At 30.9% G+C, this 24,406-nt stretch overlaps 2 protein-coding genes across 4 annotated transcripts; one reads left to right on the top strand and one right to left on the bottom strand.

The window, feature by feature from the left end:
- Positions 1-1,820: 1,820 nt before the first annotated feature.
- LOC130648999 (uncharacterized) lies at positions 1,821-24,192 on the top strand. Of its 2 annotated transcripts, XM_057455174.1 has the most exons (24): positions 1,823-4,106; positions 4,197-4,279; positions 4,612-4,989; positions 6,030-6,407; positions 6,484-6,870; positions 7,654-8,046; positions 8,661-8,811; positions 9,613-9,693; positions 14,295-14,333; positions 14,647-14,718; positions 15,136-15,210; positions 15,304-15,336; positions 15,460-15,492; positions 16,065-16,121; positions 16,277-16,342; positions 16,456-16,500; positions 16,949-17,026; positions 17,280-17,333; positions 17,857-17,919; positions 18,037-18,102; positions 18,212-18,274; positions 21,519-21,686; positions 22,577-22,612; positions 23,160-24,192. In XM_057455174.1, exons 2-24 carry the CDS (start codon positions 4,201-4,203, stop codon positions 23,200-23,202), a joined length of 2,838 nt encoding a protein of 945 aa, XP_057311157.1. In that variant the 5' UTR covers positions 1,823-4,106; positions 4,197-4,200; the 3' UTR covers positions 23,203-24,192. The 2 variants fall into 2 exon arrangements, with proteins under 2 accessions (XP_057311158.1, XP_057311157.1); XM_057455175.1 differs by lacking the exon at positions 18,212-18,274 and having other exon boundaries at positions 1,821-4,106.
- LOC130649000 (uncharacterized) lies at positions 18,284-20,841 on the bottom strand. Of its 2 annotated transcripts, none has more exons than XM_057455176.1 (2): positions 20,548-20,841; positions 18,284-20,249 (listed from the first exon to the last, which is right to left on the bottom strand). In XM_057455176.1, the coding sequence occupies exon 2, from the start codon at positions 20,218-20,220 to the stop codon at positions 18,367-18,369; it is 1,854 nt and encodes a 617-aa protein (XP_057311159.1). In that variant the 5' UTR covers positions 20,221-20,249; positions 20,548-20,841; the 3' UTR covers positions 18,284-18,366. The 2 variants fall into 2 exon arrangements, with proteins under 2 accessions (XP_057311159.1, XP_057311160.1); XM_057455177.1 differs by having other exon boundaries at positions 20,559-20,841.
- Positions 24,193-24,406: the final 214 nt, after the last annotated feature.

Raw genomic sequence — 24,406 nt, 5'->3', positions numbered from 1 at the left:
CATTAACGTCGTTGTATGTTTTGTAAACTGTGCCACACATTCATGTGGAACGCTTTAGTACATGCAGTATATGATAGATTATATCACATAATTTAGGGGTCATCTACAAAATTCGTAGCAATTCGTATAAAAAAAATTCGTATATGCTATACAAATTTTCTTTTGCCATACAGTAATTAAATTCGTATGAAATTTTTTTAAATTCGTATAAAATTCGTATGAGTTTTAAATTAAATTCGTATGAGTTTTAAATTAAATTCGTATGAGTTTTAAATTAAATTCGTATGAGTTTTAAATTAAATTCGTATGAGTTAAATTCGTACAAGTTTAACAAAAAATTCGTATGAGATTTTAATTAGATGCGTATGGTTTTAAAAAAAAGAAAATCGTTTGACATTGTATTAAATCCGTATATGAGTTTCAAAATAAAATATTTTTTAGATCGCATTTTAAAAGTTTAAAAACGAAAAACGGCGATAGAAATGTTTTTTTAGATCGCATTTTAAAAGTTTTAAAACGAAAAACGGCGATAGAAATGTTTTTTTTAGATTGCATGTTAAAAGTTGAAAAACGAAAAACGGCGATAGAAATGTTTTTTTTAGATCGCATTTTCAAAAGTTTAAAAACGAAAAACGGCGATAGAAATGTTTTTTTAGATCGCATGTTAAAAGTTGAAAAACGAAAAACGGCGATAGAAATGTTTTTTTTTAGATCGCATTTTCAAAAGTTTAAAAACGAAAAACGGCGATAGAAATGTTTTTTTAGATCGCATGTTAAAAGTTGAAAAACGAAAAACGGCGATAGAAATATTTTTTTAGATCGCATTTAAAAAGTTTAAAAACGAAAAACGGCGATAGAAATGTTTTTTTAGATCGCATTTTCAAAAGTTTTAAAACGAAAAACGGCGATAGAAATGTTTTTTTTAGACCGCACGTTAAAAGTTGAAAAACGAAAAACGGCGATAGAAATGTTTTTTTAGATCGCATGTTAAAAGTTGAAAAACGAAAAACGGCGATAGAAATGTTTTTTTAGATCGCATTTTAAAAAGTTTAAAAACGAAACACGGCGATAGAAGTGTTTTTTAGATCGCATTTTCAAAAGTTTTAAAACGAAAAACAGCGATAGAAATGTTTTTTTAGATCGCATGTTAAAAGTTGAAAAACGAAAAACGGCGATAGAAATGTTTTTTTAGATCGCATTTTAAAAAGTTTAAAAACGAAACACGGCGATAGAAATGTTTTTTTAGATCGCATTTTAAAAGTTTAAAAACGAAAAACGGCGATAGAAATGTTTTTTTAGATCGCATTTTAAAAGTTTAAAAACGAAAAATGGCGATAGAAGTGTTTTTGTTAGATCGCATTTTAAAAGTGTAAAAACGAAATATAATTCGTATGAAAATTCGTATAAAAGAGAATATAATTCGAATGACAATTCGTATGAAAGAGAATATAATTCGTATGACAATTCGTATGAAAATCTTATAAAAGAGAATATAATTCGTATGACAATTCGTATGAAAATCGTATAAAATTCGTATTAGATTTTTTAAAAATCGTATAACTATTTAACACTATACGAATTGTATACGATTTTTATACGAATTAAAAGCAATTAAATTCGTATAAAATATCATACGAAATTTGTAGACGACCCCTTATCATATACTGTTGTGTGTGCTTTACATTGTTAAGCACACACAACGATGTCTCAGATGTAATATTTTTTACATAATAACTTTTTTTGCAAAAATACAGTTTATATGTTATATATATCCGAATATATATATATCCGAATTTTTTCTGGCAAAACTTAAAAAGTGAATTTCAATTCAGGGTGAGTGCTTAGTACAGGTAAACATTGTTGCACATCCATATAGGTTTAATACCATTTCAAACAAAAGATTGGCACAACTTCTGTTTAATAAAAACACATGTAACAGCTTGTTACCCTGTCCAGCTAAAAATCAAACATCAGTGTATGGTTTTTTTGCAAACAAGTTTTCATGACAGTAGGATAAAAGGCTGTACATTTGTGCAATCGTTATATAATGTGTCTGCCATCTCCCGAATTATGTCCACTTTGCATATTATGATTTATGTTGCGTTTGTTCTTGTCGCATGTTAGTTTTACGAGAATATAGCGAAAAAGTAACGAAGGTTTTTTTACTGCTATGTATATTTATTCTACATTTACAATACGAATTAAGATATAACAAAGCTCTTATTCCAAACTGAACAAAAACATTGCTAGAGTTGCATTGTTTTAAAGATCAAGCAAGTTACAGAAACAGAAATTAGGGACATTATTTGTACATCTCGGGAAATTAAATAAGAAATAATATATAGAATTAAAGATTTTTAATACACATTGGCGATTGCATGAGAACCGCTTATCAGAATTTAAAAAATTAAGAGGCCTGGAACAAGCAATCAAGTATTATTTTGGCAAAAAAAATAATGTTAATCAATTAACCTTTATAATATCTTTGCATTGTTAAAGTCTGAATGCACACCCCTTAACAGGTCTAAAATTACTGATGAAAGAAAATGTCTGAATTTGCTATTACTGAAATATGACATCATAATTCATGCAGCATAATTAAATCTGAAATTCTTTAAATGTAAATATCTTAAGAATGAAAAGAGCTTTTTAAAAAATTTAAAAAAACTTAAGCTCTATAATATAAGTCCAACATCATTTTATACCTTTAAGGCCACTATTATTAAGGCCACTGGAAGTTAATTCTTTGTTCATGGTAATTTGTTGCGATAAAACTAAAATGCGCAATGCGCTAATTTTGTAATCACAAAAATAGTTACGTTGTTAATAAAAGTTTCTTAAATTTTTATGTAATTTATATAACAAAAATTAGCTACTTTCGCTAAAATACTAAATAAGAAAAAACAGTTGTCGTAACACCCTCCTCCGTTGCTACTTTTATTATTTTTTTTTGTGGTTTCAACCATACATTCTCAATAAAATTATTTTTATTTTGGCGACCGACCAACCGATTAGAATAACTAATTAAATTGGAGTCGTCTTAAGTAATTGAATGGGTATTCACACATAAAAAGCACATGCGTATGGGAAAATATGTTTCTACAACAACTGTATTCAAACCTTTTTTACCCATTAAAATAGCAGTTTCAGTTGCTGTTCTTTTATAACAAAATATGGATCTAAGGGCATTTTTCTCGTCATTTTAGAACAATGTACGAAGATTTTTAAGCTTTAAAGGCACGTTTTCTTCGTTATTTTATAACGAAATACGGAAATCTTAAGCTTTGCAGGGTCATGTTTAAGTTTCATAATGTTTGTCGCTTTAGAAAAAATTATGCCAGTTATAAAGCTTTGTGTCAAACCATTTTCGTAGTTTCGTAATGAATTCTGACATCTTACAAACAAATCGTTATCTTCATATTTGTTTTTTGTAACAGTTTTGTCTTATATTATTGGATCTTAGTTTATTTTGAACGTTTATGAATTCCTCAAAAACACTGGTAGAAAAATTAAATACCTGGTTGTTCAACAAGGCAATTTTTTGGAGATATAGTCAGGATCCATACACTTGAAAATTATTATTGGATAAAGAAATTTGCAATATCAAACAAAAATTCAATTATGTAAACATTTGCCTTGTATTTACCTTTTTTAATATCTAGATACTATCTTCACCCTCTTGGTGCCTGGGTTAAAGAGTGGAAGGAAAAATGTTTTTGAGATTTTGCTAGGAATTAAGTTTTAAAAACCATAAGCCATTAATGAAGGCATTTCAATATGCAAAATTTCTGGTCACAGAAACGGAAAAGATTTTGGCCATTTTGGACAGGTGCTACGACAACAACAACAACAACTTAATGCAGATGCATTTTCAGGCCAATTTCTTGGTATTTCAACAGCCATGCATGCAGTTAGCTTGGTCATGATTTCTTTCATTTAGATATCTGAATAAATCATAACCGTTTGAACACTAACATCTCTATTAACAATTTATTGCAACTCTTCTAACGTTTTGATCTCATTAATCATAAGTCAACTTTCCAAATAATGTCATACTCTTTGATGAGTAGATTGTCAGGATAAACATAACATGTTATCCGTTTATGGTAAGAAATAACATATGGCATTTATTTTAAACCTAGACTTTTTAAGCTCAAACAAGTACTCAAGCTTACTTCTATCGTTTGTTTTTAAAGAAATATGAAATATCTTCACATCATTACTTTCATAACTGCAAAGCTGGTTTTTGCACAAAGTGATTTGCCAATTTTATATAAAGGTAACTTATGCTTTACTATGTAATTTTAAAGGTGCATTCTGAATAAGAAAATTTGCAAAAATATTCACATTTTATGAGTGATAAAAATTTTCCAAATGCAAACTTTTGCAAATTGGTGCTCTTGGAAAATTTCACAATTATTAACTATATTTATAACTATTTTAGTTATCGCAGCGCAAAGTGGATTTTTTTCACAAAGACTAGTTTTTGGCGAATTAAAATAATTTTTTTGTTTTGTCTTTGTAATTTTTTTAACTTTGTAGAAGTTTCTCCTCGAGAAAACTTCATGCCCTTAAAGTGTAATTTCTTTTGACAACATTTTGCTGTTTTAGCTTGCCCAGATGCTGTTACCATCCCACCTACCAAAAATTTTATGCCTTTGGGAAGCCAACCTGGTGGAACATGGCTGCGACTAGGTAGCTTATCAAAACGTTTAAGATGTGACTGGGTAATTTACACTCCAGATCCACAAAAATATGACATCAATATTCTTTATCTTGAGATGTTTTTGCAAGGTCCTAAACGTGATGGTCAGTGTACAAATCAAAAGCTTCATATATACTACAGAAATGTTAAGCCACAAGCTTATTGCAAACAGCTCTATCCACATGATAAATTATCATACAATGGTAATGTCAAAATCTCATCAAAACAAACTGGGATGTCGTTCCCATTTTACATGAATTTGTACATAGAAGCAACAACTAAAGGTATGTTTTTAGTAAGTTAATTGTATAAATCTTACTGTAAATGTTGCAACTTGTTTGATCAGTAATGTTAAATAAACTTTTTGTGGTTTATCGCCATCATCATCATTTTCGTCTTTTTGTCATCATCATCATTCTGAGCTTACTGTCTGTCTACCATGATAGCACGAGTTGGATATGGCATATTAATGATCTTCTCCCAATCTGTGCAGACTATTGTTCTAAACTCATCAACCTTCATTAACCTTCTATTATTATTGCCTAAATAAGTGTCATGTAATTGTTTGTTTAAAATATACCCTGAACGTTATAGCATTATATTAAGAACTTTAGAACTGACCAAAATAAAGGCAATTCTTGTTTTCCTGTTACAAAATTCCCTCAGCCTTTATTTATAAGAACAGTTTTATGAAGCATAGCACATACAAAAAAAATTTTTGAAAAAAAAAGAAACTTTAAACCAACTTAACAGAAAGCAAAATCGTTAATTAAAAATTTTAAAAAATCACAACACTGTTTTTCGTTAGAAAAAAATATGTCTTCAAAGTGAAATCCTCCCAGATGCATTTTTTTGAAGTTGTCCAATATCTCCTCTAATTGTTTATCCGTGAATGTTGGTGGTTGGTGGCCCGTATTTTTAAATTTTTGTATTCTGACTGGGAAATATCAAAAGTTTTTCGGAGACATTTCAGGTTTCTGATTACCAGGGAAGGCTGTTTTAGCTCATCTAGAGACCCTCAGCAAAATACGGTGCTTAAAATAACTTTGTGGATCAGCCCCTGAATATGCCATAATATTACACTAATCAAATTATTTGACTATTCCTTTGATATAAAGACAATGTAATATTTAAGTGCTATGCTGTAGATTTATGGTTCAATGTATCGAACTCGCAAGAATGGTTATTTTTTGACAGTCTAGTGAAAGATTCATTAATGAAGTATAGTGATGTTTATGATTTATAAACAAGTTTTTAATTATCATTTTTTGAGATAAGTATGTCCATGTAGAAGTGCTATGGAATAAATTTTGATTCTTTGCAGGATGTGCATCAGATGTAGCCATGAAGGATGGTCAACTCTCATATTTCTTTCAAAACAAGGCACAGCCTAATAAGCACTGCATATGGTTTCTACCAGAAGTTAAGAAATCAAAAATCCTCTATCTGATCTTTTTGAATATCACACTTAATCATAAGAAAAATATGGAATATTCATGTGTTGCCTACCATGATGAAGCCTTGTGGGTAACACAGTGGCGGCAAAACAATGCATCAATTGTGTGGAAATTATGCACCTCCTATTTTCATTACCCATTGGTTGTATCTCTTCTTGAAAGTCAAAGAAGTTCTGTCACGTTACACACAAACAGATATAGTACATTGCCAAGTTTTTCAGCAACAGGATTTCTTTCAGACCAAGGTGACCTTTCCTAAATTTTTCGAAAAAAGATCTAAAATACTAGTATCCAAGTGTTCCACGCCATTATTTTTTTTAGATTGTGGTGGCAACTCATACAATCAGAGTGGTACAATTTCCCCTCCCATGAGCAATTCTAAATATGGTGTTGACGGAGGGTATGCAAACAACAAAAGATGTGTTTGGTTGCTACAAACGAATATTGCATATTCAATGTTAAATACTTATCTTGTGTTTCACTACCTGGATTTGGAACATACACATGGCTGTGTGCACGATTATGTTGAAATATTTGAATTAACAAACGCAACTTCGCCGTACCAGTCGTCGGTAAAATACTGCAATGAAATGAATGTTAAAATACCTCAACAAAATCGATATGAACAAAATGTTATACTCCGCTTTATTTCAGACAGTGGAATAAACAAGAAGGGCTTTGAAATCTCCTATTTTCGATCAGCTAAGGGTAAGATTTTTATCTTGACACCTGTTGTTTTTATATTTCGTTTTGACATGGCTGATTGTGATTTAAACCTATCTTGTTTTTACATTGGTGCTACCAGAAGGTAAAATATTTAGAAGAAGAAAGGGGGTTTGATAGGTGATATGTTATATGTATAGATGTGAATGTAAAGCTATAGAATTTTTTTATTTTATATTTATGTATTTTAAACGAAAAATTAAAACAATAAAATTAAGGGATATAAACACTTGCATACAATAATCTAAATAATCTAAATACAAGAGAAACAAGTTACAAGAGATGTGGTATTATTCATAATATTTTACCAAAAATCAAAATCTTACCTCATCAAATTGAATGTATGTCTAGCACATACCTGTGTTTAAAAACTTTAAAGAAACTTTGTCTATATGTCATAACAAAACTATTTAATCATAAGAAGGAATTGACATTTTTACACACAAGAGTTTTTAATTTTTTGTTAATTTTAAAGCAACATTTAAACTGTCATGTGATAATAATGCTAGATGAGGTCATTCTAAAAAAAAATCTCACAGATTTTTGAGAAGTTATAAGCACTTCACACATTTTATTCACATTGCTTTTATCTGTTTATGTTAGCACTGGTCTATTAAAATTGTAAACAAACTTGAGAACTTTAAAATCAGAAATATAAAAGATTACCACATTAAAGTAAAAATCTTAATAAATGTTAATTTTTTTATATGAGGTTGTATTTTGTCACAGTTATTATATAATGTTTTCCCATTTTTTGTTTTTATTTAGATTGTAAAGGTACTCCATTCACAAAAGTGAGCAATTCATATCATAACATCTTAAGACACAATACTTCATCCCCTAATCAAATGTGCTCATGGTTTTACTATGCTGACAGAGAGTTTGTCTTGAACGTCCAACTGTTTATCACAGTAAATTTGGCAACATCTCATTGTACTGGTAACAGATTGTCAATATACACAGGAGTTTTGGGTACCAAGGCAAAACCTTCATACATGTTATGTCGCAACAGGTCATTGCGTATAAAAGCAAGTAGAGTTCTTTTGGTTTTTGAAACAGATTCAGATATTTTCGCTAGAATATTAGAAGCACGAATGATGTTTTATTTTGAGTCGATCCCACCTCAATTTACGTCATCCATTTCTCCAACATCAGCATCAGGTAATTTTTATTGAAATTATTTTAATATTAAATTTATTTGACCAGGATAGCCTCTTAAGTTTCTATTAGTACTGCTATCAAGGAGGGTCCTGTGAAAGGGTCCTAGTGCAAGCACAGCAATTGGTCAACTAGATAACTGCCTAAGATATCAATACTATTCTCATGCTGAGCACTAAGCAGAAAGAATTCACACTTTTATCTAGCATGACTCAGTCAGGGTTTGAACCTAAGGTTTAAATGGTCATTCAGAACAAATTTCATGTTTTAAAACGTATTGGTAATAGTTAAATTTCGGAACTATTCTTAAATGTTTTTTTCATTTTGTCTAATGCTTGTGATTAAAATATATTTTTTTGTTTAAACTTTTGGACGAAGATAGCTTAAATATCAGGAACTGATATTTAAGCTATCTTATTTTATTCTTGTGTTTATGATACATTATTAACTATTTAAATACCACAAAATTTATTGTTGTTTATTGCATTTGAACGAAATTTAAAACAATTTTTTTTTCCAAAAAGAGCGTAGATTTTACTTTTCATTTTGTTTATTTGATCTGACCAACAGGTATTAACCATTTAGTTCTTTTACACTTGTGCCTTTTGTTATTTTAGCTAGTTATCCATTCAGCACGTCAATCATTTTACCAACTGTTAAAAGTGAAAATAGTGTCCAGGAAAAGAAGTTCAATTTCTTATACTTCATTATTGCTGGTGTGGCAGTTCTTATTATTTTCATTGTTGTGCTACTACTATGTCTTAGAAGGTAAATAAAAGTATAGTTTACAATTTCCACTAATGCCATTAAAATTAAGCACAAAAGTAGCATTTAGCTTAAGATATTATGGATTCTTAAAACAATACTATTTGACAAAATGTGATGTAGTAAAGCTTTATAAGAAAACAGTTATTTAAAGTTGTAGACTTGTCACACGCACATGTTTACGGAATTTATGGAAAAGAAAATTTAAAAATAAATGATCACCCGGATCCATGTAGCAACAGTCAAAGGTAACATGCCATGTGATGATTTAATGTTTCAGTGAAAGACTTAACAATAAAAAAATAATAGGGCGAGCGGAATCCTACTGCGCAAGCAGTCAAACGCTCAGGGGACAATTTGCTTTTGGCAAGGCCTGAAATGCGTTTTTTTTTGGTTGCTTCACAATATATCTTTAAGGATGTCAATGTCATTAGGAAATCCACTATAATGTCAAACAAAATTATGAATTATTTTTTTTCATAAAAAAACATTTGAGTAATGAAATATGGTAATGTTTATAAACAAAAACAGGCTGTTTGAAATTTTTAGAACTAATTTTAGACCTACTGCAGCCTTTGTTTTTTCTGCCTTTGAAAGAAAAATGTTTCAATTATTGCAATTAGTAATAATTTAAGTTTTATATTGGCAGATTTCTATTTACTAAATTCGAACCCTGTTTTTGTGGTAAAATTTATAAGGGCAGAACAAATTGAACCATCCAATGCATAATAGAATGGTAAATAGGCGTAAAACAAGGTTGATATTTAAAATTAATTTACAATTCTCTATTTTGCTATTTTACAGAAGAAAAAACAGAGCTGTAAAACAAGCAAAAAACTGTTCTGCGAAACCCACGGCTCCGTTGGACATGTCGAAAAGACCAAGGTAAACTTTTTATATTAAAATATGTATTATTATTCATTGTTAACTGTCTGGATTTTGCAAGCAGGAATACTGGTTTTTAAAACTAGGTAAGCGCCCTTGATGGGGGACTAATATAGACTGGTAATCTGGAAAAAAAGTGACTTGAAGTGTAAACAAGCATGAAAAATCAAATTTCAAGAAGAGTCGAAAATGATGTTATATCTAATTTCTGATACAAAAGTGATAAAAAAACATGTTCTAGGATAGAAACAACAAGCAAGTTAACTGGCTGTCTAGTTGAAAAATATTACTGTATTAATATTCGCTGTAACTAAACTTTAAACTGGACATTCAACTTTACACATACTCCTATGTAATAATAGCAAAAAGAGTTTTGTTTACATTGGTTAATTCAACAGAGACTTTCGAATTCTTCATAAAATGTTTCTGTTTTTAGGGTTTCGAATTTTTATATCAGTGTTAGAGAATGTAGTGATTTGCATTACGTTGTAACAACACCAAGCTAAATTTGTTTTCTTTCCATTTTATCTATCCTAGATGTTTACGAATACAATAATAACCAAATACCCTGTACTGTTTCAAAAATTTTGCCCTTGGTCATTGTGAAATGTTGAACAAATAATTCTATAATGAACCCAGCTCAGGATACAAATATACAAAAGATGTTAACATTCCTCTATTGTCTTTTTTGGAAAAAAATAAAATTGTCATAAATCAGTTTAACTCAGTCAAACATGGACTTTCTAACGCTCGAGTCAACTTCATGGGGTTTGCACCGTTTTTCATCAGACAGTCTGTCAACTTGTGTCTCGAGACCCACAAAAGTTTGACATTATTTTTCGTCCATTACCATCTCTTTCATAGACGTCATATCGATACATAAGCGTTTTCTTTAACCATGGTTGTAGAGTGTACACTTAAAAATAATGACTTGTTATCTGTGTATTCATGGATCTGAATCTTCGATGACTGCGTATGGTTTGGGTACAATGCTTCAAGAAGGAAACGTGATAAAAAGTATCAAGTGTCTGAAGCATTAGCCATTAAACATGTTTCAGCTGCCAGTGTACTTCTTTTTTTCTTTTTTGGTGTTCATTTTACATTGTGTAGGGCATGCTTTGTTGTTTGCGTCAACAAAATTATAACATACCCAGTTGAACTTTGCCAAGAGATGAGTCACTGAAGCAATACAGCTTACACTGTGTTAGATCTTTCAAAGCAGGAAATCAAATTTGTAAACTTTGTTCTTCACATATCAAATGACTTTGTTTGCTTTCAACAAGTGCTCCACTGTTGGGGTCTTTATGTTTGGACTCAATGTACAAACACCAAACAAAATATCTGGGCGTGTTTTGCAGGCAATACAGTTTAACTTCCTTACTAATTTACAGTAAAGAGAAGTTTCTTCTTTGAAGAAGACTCTTTTGTTCATTTGATGGTCATGAGTCAATAAATAGATTTGATAGAAGAGATATAGTTACCTTGCTTGGCTTGAATGTTATCTTCATTTTGTTTACCATTTAGACCTACATATTTAAAAATTTTGAAGCTGTTATTCAACTTAAGCTTTATAAAGTTCTGTTATAACCTCTGTTTTAAAAGATCTAGTTCCTGCCCATAAAAAGTCATCCACATTGGCAAGTATGAAGCCAGAAAGTTCATCGCCTTTAAACCAGAAGAATACGCTAAAATCAGTTGAAGTTCTCTTGCAATTAAGTTTCTCAAGTTCTTCTTATACTGCAAAATACCACATCTTTGCAGCATCATTTAACCCATAAACATGCATGTAGTTTCCACAAAAGATTCTTTCAGTTGATGCTTTAGTTGGTGGGGTTATGTATATGTCTCGCTTAAGGTATTTCCTTGAAGAAAAACGGACTTGATATCGATAGAATTCATTTTCAATCTTCGGCTTGATGTAATGCTAAGAAGAATCTGATTGCACAAAGGTTCTTCTTGAAAACCTCTTATTACAAATCTTGCTTTTGGGCTAAGTACTCCATCTACTATTTTATGTGTAAAAATCTATCACCCTGAAATTCGATCTTATCCAATATCTTAAATTTCTTCATAAATTTGTTTCCATTTATCAAGTTTAGCTTAGCAGAAAAAAAAGAAATTCAACTTCATTCATCGCATCAATCAGTTTTTTAGCTTTGATTTTTTCCACTCCTCCACATCGGACCAATCCATTGACCAGCTGTGATCATTATCTTTCACATCTAACCAGTTTTTGTGAATACCTCTTCTTGAGACAGCAGGGCCAAAAATAGTTATTTTTTTCCATTTCTCATCCGGATACTTTAAATCAATTATCTTATGTCTTTTAGAAAATGATACAGGCAAAATGTCTCACGCTTTTATTGATTTTATGCTTGGATTTCTTCTTGGTTAACTTCTTATTATAGTTCGTCACCTTCATTGACTTCAACTACCTCGTTTAAAGTTGTATTATCCGAGCTTGGTACATCAGCTGGAGATCCATTTTTCATTTTTCATCATTTTCATCATTTACGTCATTTGCATCACTAACTTTTTGTAGATGGCTGTTTTCCTTTCCAACCTTACCTCTTACATCTAAAGAAATTTATGGACAAACTAAATGCAATCTACATAAACGGACTCTTTGAAGAGCACTCCCATGACGAACAAAAACAAATTTGGTATTAACTGCTACAACAGTAGCTAAACCTTGCAAACGTTACTCTTGAATTAAGTGTTTCAATGCCTTCCGTAACTTGGAACTGGCATCTGCTTGAGCAAAAGCTTTTCGTGCATTAGCTATTGCATTCAAATGTTGTGCAATCATGGGGCTGCTTGCAGGAAGCTGGTCTGTAAATGTGGAAGGCAATTTTGGGTTTTATCCAAGGGCAAGCTATGAAGAATCCAATAATCAATAATTGTGTTAACAACAGTCTCTTTTCTTTTGTCTTCAATGTAAGTAGCCCTGGTAAATCTTGTAACCATATCAATAAGATAAAGAATCCACCATTCGTTTCTTCAGATCTAGGCTGACTACTTAGTTAAACTTCATCTTATCAGGTTCAAATAGGTTCCCAACTGCTGGTCTGGGAATAGTCGGTTTGTATCGTTTACAAACTAAGCATTTTAACAGTATCTTTTTTAAAATCCATAAAAACTCTGTGTCTTCTTCGTTAAAACTCAAATGGTGGATGGCAATATTGTCGGTGCGAATGCTTTGCAACCTTAAACTACTCTTTACTTCACATTTCTTGTATATGTGCAAACAACACCGATACAGAATCAAATGGAAAACATGGTTGAATGTTGATACACCAATGACCACTTGATGACGTGTATAGCTCAACTACCTTTTTTTGATCTTTAATTGTCATTTCAGCAATATTTTCATTATTTATTTTTTTTTGTGGATTTACCTAAAAGTAGAGGTAAATCACCATCATCAAACAGCAAAAGAAACAACATCAAAAGCAATTTTTGTGATAAGTGGACTTGTGGGGACAATTTCTTGAAAAAGGTGTCACAGACTGACACACATGACATTTTAAGTACTCCCCCTCTGAATCTTTAGGATTAAACCTTGTAAAGTTATTAAAATTTTTTCTTTTTGTCATTGTTAGGATTACCACTATTACCATTGTTTGTATAAAACCTTTTTTGGTTATGACGAGACTGTTTCCAAGCAAGAAAACTGTTGTACTCGTCATCATTTGTGTAAAACACTTCTTGCTTAACTGCAGGTGTAACTTGATTTGTTACATTAGTGATTGCTGAACTACCATAATACTTCTTTAATGCCTTCTTTGCTCGTTCGTACATGTCTTCTGGCTTATCGTGATCAACTTTTCGATCTTTAACTTACAGTTGTTTAAACCAGCAACACAGAGTAAGTTCAAGCCATGAATACGCTTACTAAGATCCATTTTAAATCGTTTCATTTTAGTTTTATATTTGTCGTAATGCATTATGTATTGGTAGATTGTGTGCTCCTTGGTTGAAGCAATTATTACGAAATTCTTGTCATGTGTCAAATGCAGTCGTATTGTCATCCTTCTTGTAATGTTTTTGAAGGAAATTAATTATTTTATCCCATCCTTCCTCACCACTTAACTCATCAGTATCTAGTGTATCAAAAATCTAATGCCGTATTTCTCTTCCTTCTGGTAAATGTTAAGCTAGCTGCAGACCATGGACATTTTTAAGTCCTGTTACACTAATTGTTGCTAATTTCCACGCTTTAACTTCATGCAACCACAACTAGAAGTCTTTATTCTTCTCATCCCACAGTGGCGGGGTCAAAAACCTCCTGATGCCATCGTTTATCTGTTAATACAGCCATCTTCTGTTACCATGAAACGTTGAACGAATAATACTATATTAAACCCACCACAGAATATAAATAACTATAAAAGATGTTAACAATTGCACTGACCTAGCAAGTTTGATCACCCTTATCCCTTTGGCCTTATTTTACAGTACAAGCTGAGGTAATTGGTCGTTATTGCGTAGAAACACACACATGTTTAAATCCTGTGATAGGCAAGTACCTTAGTTCGACATACATTAACCTTCTCAACATTTATTTCTCAGATATATTTTAAATTTGTACTTTTTTACAGTGAAATACCTCTTGTTGACACTATTGCTAGCAAGAAAAGGTTAGTTGTTCTCTTTCCAATCCACTTTTATTATTTACCCACCTTAGAGATTAAAAGCATATAACTTGATATTATTAATAATTCATTATAATACAGCAGTGTTCAAGTGGCATGCATTTTCTTCTCCTTAAATCTGTTTTTAAATAATTATCTAAGCACTATCTGTAATTCTTTTTTCCTTTGCAACATTCTATTCGTGTTCTAGGGACTGCATGAAGATTGAGAATTTTAAAATTTACTTGTCCCCCTTCTTCTTTATAAAATGTGTAGATTAAGCAGGATTATTATTATTTAAACCATATGTTTCTTTCAGCAATTCATTGAAGAAGATCCTGAAAAACAAATTGCAGTCTTCATTTGGATCTCACATAGATGAATCCAAATTGTATGTTATTATTTTTTCTCTCAATATTTTACTCGTTTTGAGTTCTTTTGGTTTAGCTTGGTTCAGTTTGGAGTTATCCATTAAACCAAACCATTTCAAAAATCGAAGTTATGATTATTTTTTTATCTGGGGAAATAGCTATGCCTCACTGGTGTCACATTACATGTGCTGAGGTTACAAAAATCTATAAAACAGTGATCAATCAGTATTTATAATATTTCAAAAAGAGATACATTAGGGATGCATTACCTTTACAACTATAACAAGGGCTAGAGGGTATGATATTTTTATGTTAAAACCTTGAATTAAACAAAAGTTACATATCTCCATATGATTACTCACCTTTCAACCCCCTTATAAATGTCTCTAGTGTCATATGAAATAATACTTAAGTGATCAAAATTTTCTTTTGTTTAGTGACTGGCAGGATAATGATAGCGATGTTGTTGTTAATGAACATGTAAAGCTTGACAGTGGAAGCTTTTCTGAAAAGTATGTTTTGTTTGTTTGCTTTAATAATCTGTTTTTCTGTTCTCTTTTAATAGTTAGAGTATGCTTTTACTTGCATGTATCTCATTTATTTAGTAAGGAGGAAGCCATCTGTGAGATGTATGAAAGGTGAGGAGGGAATGTTTTTTGCTAATTTTTTATATGATTTAACATGAGAGCGTCATTTTTTATATCCTTTATATCGATGATTTTTATATGCTTTTTTTAATTCTTAATTTTTAAATTATTTAGCAAAGAAGAAAACAGAAATTCACAAATTAGCATGTAAGTCTACTTTTGTATTCTCACATAAAACAAATCATGTTTTTGCTATGCCTACCTTTATATTCTTACATACTCTTTGTACTCATATTACTTAAAATAACGGCCGGTCAACAGTCACTAACCACTAAAATTCAATATTTGTCTACAAAAACAAATTAGTTAGATTGGCAGGCACCTAATTATGCCTTCTGCGTGCGAAAAGACGCTTATGCAACAAAAAAAAACATTGTGTATCAAGAATGTAGCTATATGGCAGAGCATTGCTTTACGGCCGAGCATAACGCTGTAACCACCAAAAATTCCTAGTGAGAACAAGTTTCAACTGCATCATTTAAAATAGTGTCAACCATGTTTAAAATCCAGTCACTGACGCTATTTTTCCGCAATAGTCTTGATTTTTTGGCCACCAAAAAATTGACTTGACTTAATTTTTTAAGTGCTGTCCTATACCCTTTCTTACTTGTATCATTGATCTTGCTTATGTTGCATATGGAAAAAGTAGTGGAGCTTTGGATAGACGTTATCGCCTCCTTGAATTGACATCTGATTTTTATATAATTTGATTTTAATAGCTCTTCTGAAGATTTAGAAAGACGTAGGCAAAGCGGTGATGCTGTTGGTCAGATTTTGTAAGAAAATCTTTCTTTTTGTTTAATCTACCTTGTTTAAGGTAAATAAAAATATTTTGTATTTTTCTTTTTACTTTGTTAATTCTTTACTTATATTTTTTAAATGTCACCATTTTGTTTTTATATCGTAGATATTATTGTCTTGTATCTTGTAGTTATGGTGAAGAAAAAGGCGACAAGAAAAGTTCCAAGCGACCTGATTCATACATATTTCATTCCAAGTAAATGTTGATGTTATCCTTGCTAGCATTTCTTTTTCTCTTACTTATTTTTTAATACAATACAATATTTTATTGAGGTATGTCCATAAACTGAGTTTACCTTGTATTTTCAGTACTTTGGAGTTGGATGACAGTACAATACCTAAAAGACCTATAACGTATGTGGATTTTTTTGTATGTTTTTTGTAATTTGTACAATATTTTGGTTTAATGTGTGTTTTAATTTAGTTTTCCCGAAATTTACACGCCAATAAGGCATATTACAGTTACTTTTTCTGTACCGTTACCATAAAATATTTTTTGTTGCATCTAAGTATTGTCTATGTATTTTCAATATAAGAGGTCATCAAGTCTGAATAAATCACTTAGTGGTAATGGTAGCACATCCAGCTTGTGATCAAGGTTGCAGAATAATTTATGTATGAAACTTTGCTATTTTAACAAGGTCTACTCAAAGTTCTGGTAATGTTCTGTTTTAAGTCAGTAAAAATTGGTTGAAAACTAATTATATAGCGTTTCATGCTGGTTTGATGTGAGAACTGCATGTTCACCACTACAAAATGGTGACTAGCAATTAATTCTTTGTTATCTTTTTTTATTTTTCAGGTATTCACGTGATGTACAGGACGATCTCAAGAAAGAAGTACCCTCTTCAACTGCAAATATAGTGCTACATGATGTCATGTAAGTTTTTGTTGTTCTTTTATCGTGATGCAAGTAAAAAGAATACGAACATGGTTTTTTCACCTGAGTAATAAAAAGCAGCACTTCTTGCTTGAATTAGCAAACAAGAAAAATTTGAGTTGAACATTCTTTATTGGTCACCATATATCTATGTATATCAAAACTTACTAACCAAATGTAATTTTCTTACTTGTGAGTTACCACATCACCTCATCAATTTGCACCATTGTACTTTTATTTATTTGTTTTTCAGTTCTCAAATGCCACAACAAAAAAGCTTATCAGCCAGTAACATGTATGATGCCATGTAAGTTTTATTTTTTGTGGTTTAAAAACATGCAAAAGCAGAATTCTACACAGTGTGATTCTTAGTCTTAAATATTTTTTTCTATTTAAGTACTTGTTAAACTTCATATACATATACACGAAATTCTCTTTCTTACTTTAAAGCAGCTAAATTTTAAGACATATTTATAGGCGCTCGTCCCCTTTAATCGGCTCTATCATGTACCTACACAAAAAATCTTTAATAAGCATCCGGAATGCAAATTCAACATATTACAGTACTATAAAAACATTATTTCAGTGGATGCTTTTTTTACTGACACAATCCTTTTCTCTATACAAAATTGTTTTACAGCAAATTTTTAATTCACACAATCATTTTCTCCATACAAAATGTATTACAGCAATGTTCTTGTTCTTTCTTTCAGAATTTTGCACACATTTTAAGAAAACAATGGAAATAAACAAGCTATTTTTTTCAGCTTACCTTTCTAACTACTGAATTCAACCTTTTTCCACTTTCAGTTAAAATTTGTGTGTTTCAGGAATGAGAAAGAAAACCTTGAGACCAAGGATAGATCATCCACAAATGATTTATATGATTCAATGTAAGACATTTCCTTAATGGATTTATGTTTATCAATTTATTGGGACTAAATATTTGACAAAACTTTTGGTCCCAGCTTATTGATGTTGCTTTACTGATTATTAACTTTCCTACTTAGGAATGAAAACGAGTTGCGTTCATTAAAAGAAAATCGTTCATCATCCAATAATCTTTATGGTTCTACGTAAGTTTGGGCTATGTTTTTGCTAATTTTTATTTGTTTTCAATTTTGTATTTTTCATATTTTCGTCATTGTTTTTAAAACATTCACGCAAGTGTGATGCGTTTACTAGAAATGGTTCAGACTTGACTTGTGGAGAAATTTATTCATCTTCAAGCAACCCTCTTTATGGAAGGTAATAATGTTATGTCATGTTTTTATTATTTAAAGTAAACAAAAATATAAACAATCTGTAAAGTACATACTACTTATGCTACAAAGTCGAAGCTAAGGAAATATTTTGTTTATATCGTCTGCACTGTGAGGTCTTCTTGGCACTGAAAAATCGATGCCAAGAAAATCTTTACTTCCTGCTCGCTTGTATTTACTGTTAAGTTTAGCTAGTTCCATTTGTTTTAATGTTATATCGTAAGCTGTTGGCTCATGAAAGAAACAACTTTGGGTCCTGCTTTTGCGCTCACTTGGGTTTGTATTTTGTCTTCTCGCCATTTGCATTGACATGGGCGATGAATAGTGGTTTGTTTTTGTTTGTTTCTCGAACAGTTTCAAGTTTGCGTTCATACTAACATAACCATCTCTGTCCTCATCATCTGAAATATTACCTTGTTTGTTTTGTTTGCGTTGCCTTGGACTTTTTACACATAACATTGCACCGTCATCTGAATTTTCGTCATCTGTGTTTAGCTCAGGTATTGGAGTTGGCTTTTTCGGTACAAAAACTGCATATGGATTGATGTCTGTGTTGGATTTTTTTTCAACATCAACATAAATTGTGTGAAGCTGTGGTGTTGGAGGCAGAGGAGGACGTTGACTCTTTTTTAACGAATTAATCCTTCGAAGAAATACCGTTGACTTGCGCTTTTGAATAATGTACAATGACACAATAATTATAGAACTCAACAGAATTAGACCTACTGCAACAATAACGAATAAAATAATTGTTGCATTGGTGCGATTACCTTTTCTCTCTGACTTTATCAAAGCAAGAGGTTGTGTTGTGAAACTACCTGTTATTGATAAGCTTGTATTTTCGCTTTCATGTAACACTGTCACAGAAATAAAATATAACTTTCCTGGCTTTAACATATCGCTACTCATAGAACTGGTACTTGTGTTATGTGGAAAGTTTCCCTCGTTCTTTTCACAGTTCTTACAATTGATGCTGTATGAAAAATTACCAAGGTTTAACAGCATGTTATATCTTTCCCATGTGATATTTACACTTTCGCTTGTGATGGAGTGAAACTGTAAATTTTTTGGTTTTATGTCGTAGCAAGGACTTCCAGAATACTTCTCTTTTCCAAGTTCACGAAAGTGCATATACTTACAGAGACAATTTTGTCTGTCTTTGGTACTAACCGAGTTGTTACCACATCTTTTGCAAAGACTGTTTTGTGTCGTGTTTTTGTAGTAACCTTTTAAACACAATGTACATGTGTTACTTTGCTTGGCGTAACCAGCACCACACACACAGTTTCCATATTCTTTCACCTGCCCTTTCCAATTGCAACTTTTAAATACTGGAGAATTTGACACTGCATGTTTGATACAACTTCCTGTAATGTTTGTAAGTCTCCGTTGTTGACTTGGTGCTTTTGATGTAGGATACGTCGCCAAACTTGGGGGAGACTTATCACATTTATAATATGATACCGACAGTCCTAAGATGGATCCACAAAAACCAAAATAATCTGTGAATGCTAACTGCAATCTGTTTCCTTCTATTAGAAATGTATCTTTATACATTTGCATGCTGTATTTTTTACTATTTGAATCGATTCGTCCCAAGATTGTGGTATTTATAAAGTTATTTCGAATGATAGGTGGCTGTGTTTCCCCAGATGTATTGACAAGAACGCTGACATAAACTTCTTCGATGTTCCTTAATGTTATGTCAGTTATTAAGTTAGCTGAACATTGGCTTTTTTTTGTTTTTTTGCTGCAAAGTGACGATCGCCACTCGTGATTTTGTAGGTAAAACATTTTATTGCATTTCAGCGTGTTCCATTTTTCAATATCACTGGTAATTGTGACCTTCCTTTGGTGCGTGCCTTTGTGTAAGCAGCACAGGATGTATATACAGATGTACGTTTTTGTTGCAAAGTTAACCAGTGAGAACATTATTTGTATTTCTCATGGGTTGTTGAAACCTAAAAATAGATGTTAAGTGCAATTGGATTAACTCGGAATACCGAGTCCTGTTCAAGTAGTAATTATTCGATTAAGCTGTCGTGGTCATCTGTGATCAGAGATTGTCTTGCATGATTATTTGACTAAGAATTACTTTTGTAATTTGTATTGATGAAACTTTCATTTCAAGAAAACTATTTCAAATCAATGGGAAATCTTTAAATAAAATAAAAAGAGTTCTTTTTTTTTATTTTGTTGCAGCAGCCTGGTTGTGATTTTCTCTTATTGCCACTCACTATGAAATGTTCAATACATTACCTGAAAAATACCTTTTTACTGCATTCCTTATATTTTCTTCTTCTGTCTTTTTGCTAAAGCTTTTCTTTCCGCACTGATGATTCATGCTGCTCAAAACAAAATTGTGCAATTCTTCTGACTAACGTTAATTACAATCAGGGGGTAAATTTATTGCATTTTGTACCAAGTATTAATGTTTCACATAGATTTATCACCCCCTTATTCACCCCTGCTTCATTTATATTTTATTTGTTTAATAGCAGGGTGGTTTTTCATCATGCTCCATACACATTCAAACATAATAAATTATTTATTTATGAAACTTCAATTATATGCACTGCTCATTTTAAGGTTTCTTTTTTCACGTCAAAAACCATATAAGGCTACAATATTGTGCATGCTTTCGATTCTGTGCTAAGAATATAACTGTGATAAAACATAGAACTGATAATTTTCAGCTCATGTTCATCTGATGTTGAATTTTATTCTTTTTTTTATTTGCTTCAGCAATTAAATCCAAATATTTAAAGTTTTCTTTTTTAATAATAAGAAGAATAAATAGTAAAAAAAATTACAAAAAAGACGTTTTTTCAAGGATGACCTAAAAATAGTCACAAAACTATAAAAGATAATTGAAAAGCAATCAAAATAGTTTGATGCAAGTTGATGCACTGATTTTACACAACAACTTAATATTTGAAGGAGATTTATCTGTTTCACTGGGTTTAAGTGATCCTGTTAAAATCTCTTAAAAAAACTATGCAATTTTTGTTTCCTTTCAAGGGACTTTTTTTTTTTGCTTGTTCTGAAAAATTTTTTACTAGTAAGTAGCCTGGCTGAATGTATATTTGTGTTTTCTCCTAAAATAGGGCTTTATACCCTAAAAGTCTTTAATTTTCTAAAACTTTATGAGAAAGATTTTAGTGTAAGGCCGAAAACACCTAAAAAATTAAAAAGAATTAAAAAATCCCTTTTATGTGACTGATACATAGCACCAAAGAAACAACTACACCAACATCGAAGCCTTCAACAGTGGTATATCATGGTTTGACAATGTCGTCTAGCCATGAAGATGATTACGCTGATCTTGATGATGAAAACTATGCATGTCCAGACTCACAAACATACAAAAAAGAGCAAGACAATCCACAATATGCAGGGTAAGTTTGAGCCTTCCAAGAAGAAACAACTAACTTTGAAGAATTTATCTCGTCCCTTTTTAGGGCAATTGCGTCGTTCTTCAGGTCTTGACTATAAGCTGGTTTCCATTTGTCACTGAAAGTCGATATAGCTTTTCTATCCAACATAATATATATGTACGTAATGTTGTCAAATGATTTTTAAAGATTGCACAACAAACAGAATTGTCTCCAGTACGAAAAAGTTAAAACACCAATCAGTAATAATTTGTAAGTTTTAGTCAAAATATTTCTACCTTATGCAGAAGAGAGAAAGAAGAACAATACAGACGATAAAGTACACTTACAAAAAGAAACTATTTTAAAATATTACTTGTAACTTCATTTCATGTAAACCATGCTTAGCCAACCATCATCTTTTTTAACTACTAAAACAATGAAAAATCCGTCATTAACAATTACAAAAAGATTACTTCGACATTTTGTGACGACTGGAAAACAGCTTTAATCTATGTAGCAATCACCAGGAGTTATCCATAAAAGATGTCCTTGCCTTAGAGGGATAGCAAAAATGAGAAAAAAAGCGGAAGTTGAAACGGACGGTGTTGAGACAGACATCCTTTGCAGAGAACTTTCTTGTGTTTCTTGTTGTTTTAGTTGTCTTTTTAGAGAGAAGATTTATATAAGAATCATTTTAAATAGGGAATTTTTTCCACTTTACTGATAAGCTGTACTAAGCTTAAAGAATTGAAGAAAATATCACAATTTGTATCTGCACGGGAAGGGGGTATTAAGAAAAAATAGAAAAGGGATGGACAGGGAGCAGAAAATTAACAAAATTTTGGAGACTCTATTTATGGATGACCTCTTAACTTACATGAAGAAGTACATAAAATGTTGCATATTTTTAGAACGACTCCTGTCTTGGTTGATAATCTTTATGCTAGGTATGTATATTTTTCCACCCCTTTTATATTTTCATCCTAATTTCATATGGCTTGCTAATTAGAATTTCAATATTTATTATTTCAATATTTAATCAATATTTAATCCCCAACAGAGTATTCTTAAAAACCTTAGATTAGAATAGGTGACTTTTAAAAACTTGATTATCCATCATTCTTTGGGGAAAAATTGTGAAATATGAATACTCCCAGAAACATTTCTGTCTAGTCATAAAACAGTGACTTGTTAAAGATGTTTTTTTGCACTTTTAAAAAAAGTATAATTCCCATAGGTTAAAATGTCTGAATTCTAATTTTTTAAGTACTTTTTGCATCAGCTTATTGTGTACCTACATGCTTAAGAACCTTAAATCATAGTAAAATTTAAAAAAAAAAAAAGATGACAATTGGCAGACGCTCTGTCTAATTATGTGCTCTTTCCACGGAATATCAGATAGTACTGGGGAAAAAAATGATATTGTGAAGAGAAAGAATAATAAGGTAATAGCAGGCAATCATTTTCAGTCATGTAATATTTTATTTGTCATAGCCCTGGCAGTTATTATCAAAAGGATAACCCGTTGTATGAATAACTGAGACAACAATTCTATGTATGAATAAACGAAGCAAAGCGATTTTAAGAGCACGATACATACATAGAAAAAGTTATGGTTGAAAGTAGAGTAAATTATTAATGAATATTAAAATTTTATACCAAATAATGTCTAAGATGATACATTGATATAAAAAATACAAATAAGAAATAAGAAATAAATTAATATATTAATAAATAATATTGTAGTAATGAAAAAAATTATACGATTAATAGAAATTATATGATAATGCATTTTATATCGAATTTATCTAAATATTTTTAACTGAGATTTATTAGAAATATTTTTATTGTTTATATCGAATTTGTTATTGTAAATATGTTATTATTTTTCATATTATTTTATATTTTTTTATCTACACTTAGTTTTTTTACTAAATCTTTTGGTTCTTATTGTTAATAAAGAATTTATAGTAAGCCTTAGTTTACGTTTCTATAATAATAGCCGCATTTTATCTGTGGGTCAAAAGCACGAAATATTCAAGCTGCGAATAACAAATGCGATATACTTTTATCGACTTTGCTGTGATGGCGAATTCTCGTGAATTTTTCAAGGGCTTACGAGTAGTTTATATAATAATGCTCACTGTCTGTCTGAACCAAAGATGATAGATTTAAGTAAACATATTCAAACTGTTCGAGCAGTTAAAAAAAATACATTTCTGCTCTCTTGGTAGATTATTTAAAATATTTTTTGAAGATTTGTTTAAGATGAAAAAAATATATTAAAATTATCATCAGAGGAAAATTTTGATAATATATACTACTTTGATAATATATGCCACGTTTATAATATATGCCACGTTCTATATGCGACATTGATAAATACGCTGATAATATCTACCATTAATATATCTCACATTGACAACCTATATGTTGTCTTTTACTATTGCAGACTATATCTGAAATTAAACTTATTTTGTAACATTTTGAAATGTCAGTTTTTACCTCCAGATTACTTACGCCAAAACTTTTTATCGTGCCTTAGATTTCAATAATGATCCAAGAAATAGTTTATATTTTGTTTTTATGGTGTTCCTGTGTATTTAACACTTCTCTTTAGTCTCTTAACGTCCTTGTTTGGATTAGTCCTCTTAACGACAGTTCTTAAATTCTCCTCAATCGGTCATTCTTAATAGAAAAAAAGTAATTTCGTGTGTGTTTTAAAATGAGGAACACGTTTT

The sequence above is a fragment of the Hydractinia symbiolongicarpus genome, chromosome 7 (genome assembly GCF_029227915.1).
Source record: "Hydractinia symbiolongicarpus strain clone_291-10 chromosome 7, HSymV2.1, whole genome shotgun sequence".
Taxonomy (NCBI): Eukaryota; Metazoa; Cnidaria; class Hydrozoa; order Anthoathecata; family Hydractiniidae; genus Hydractinia; species Hydractinia symbiolongicarpus.
Note: the sequence above shows the minus strand (reverse complement) of the source record. Positions and strands in the feature narration are given on the sequence as shown.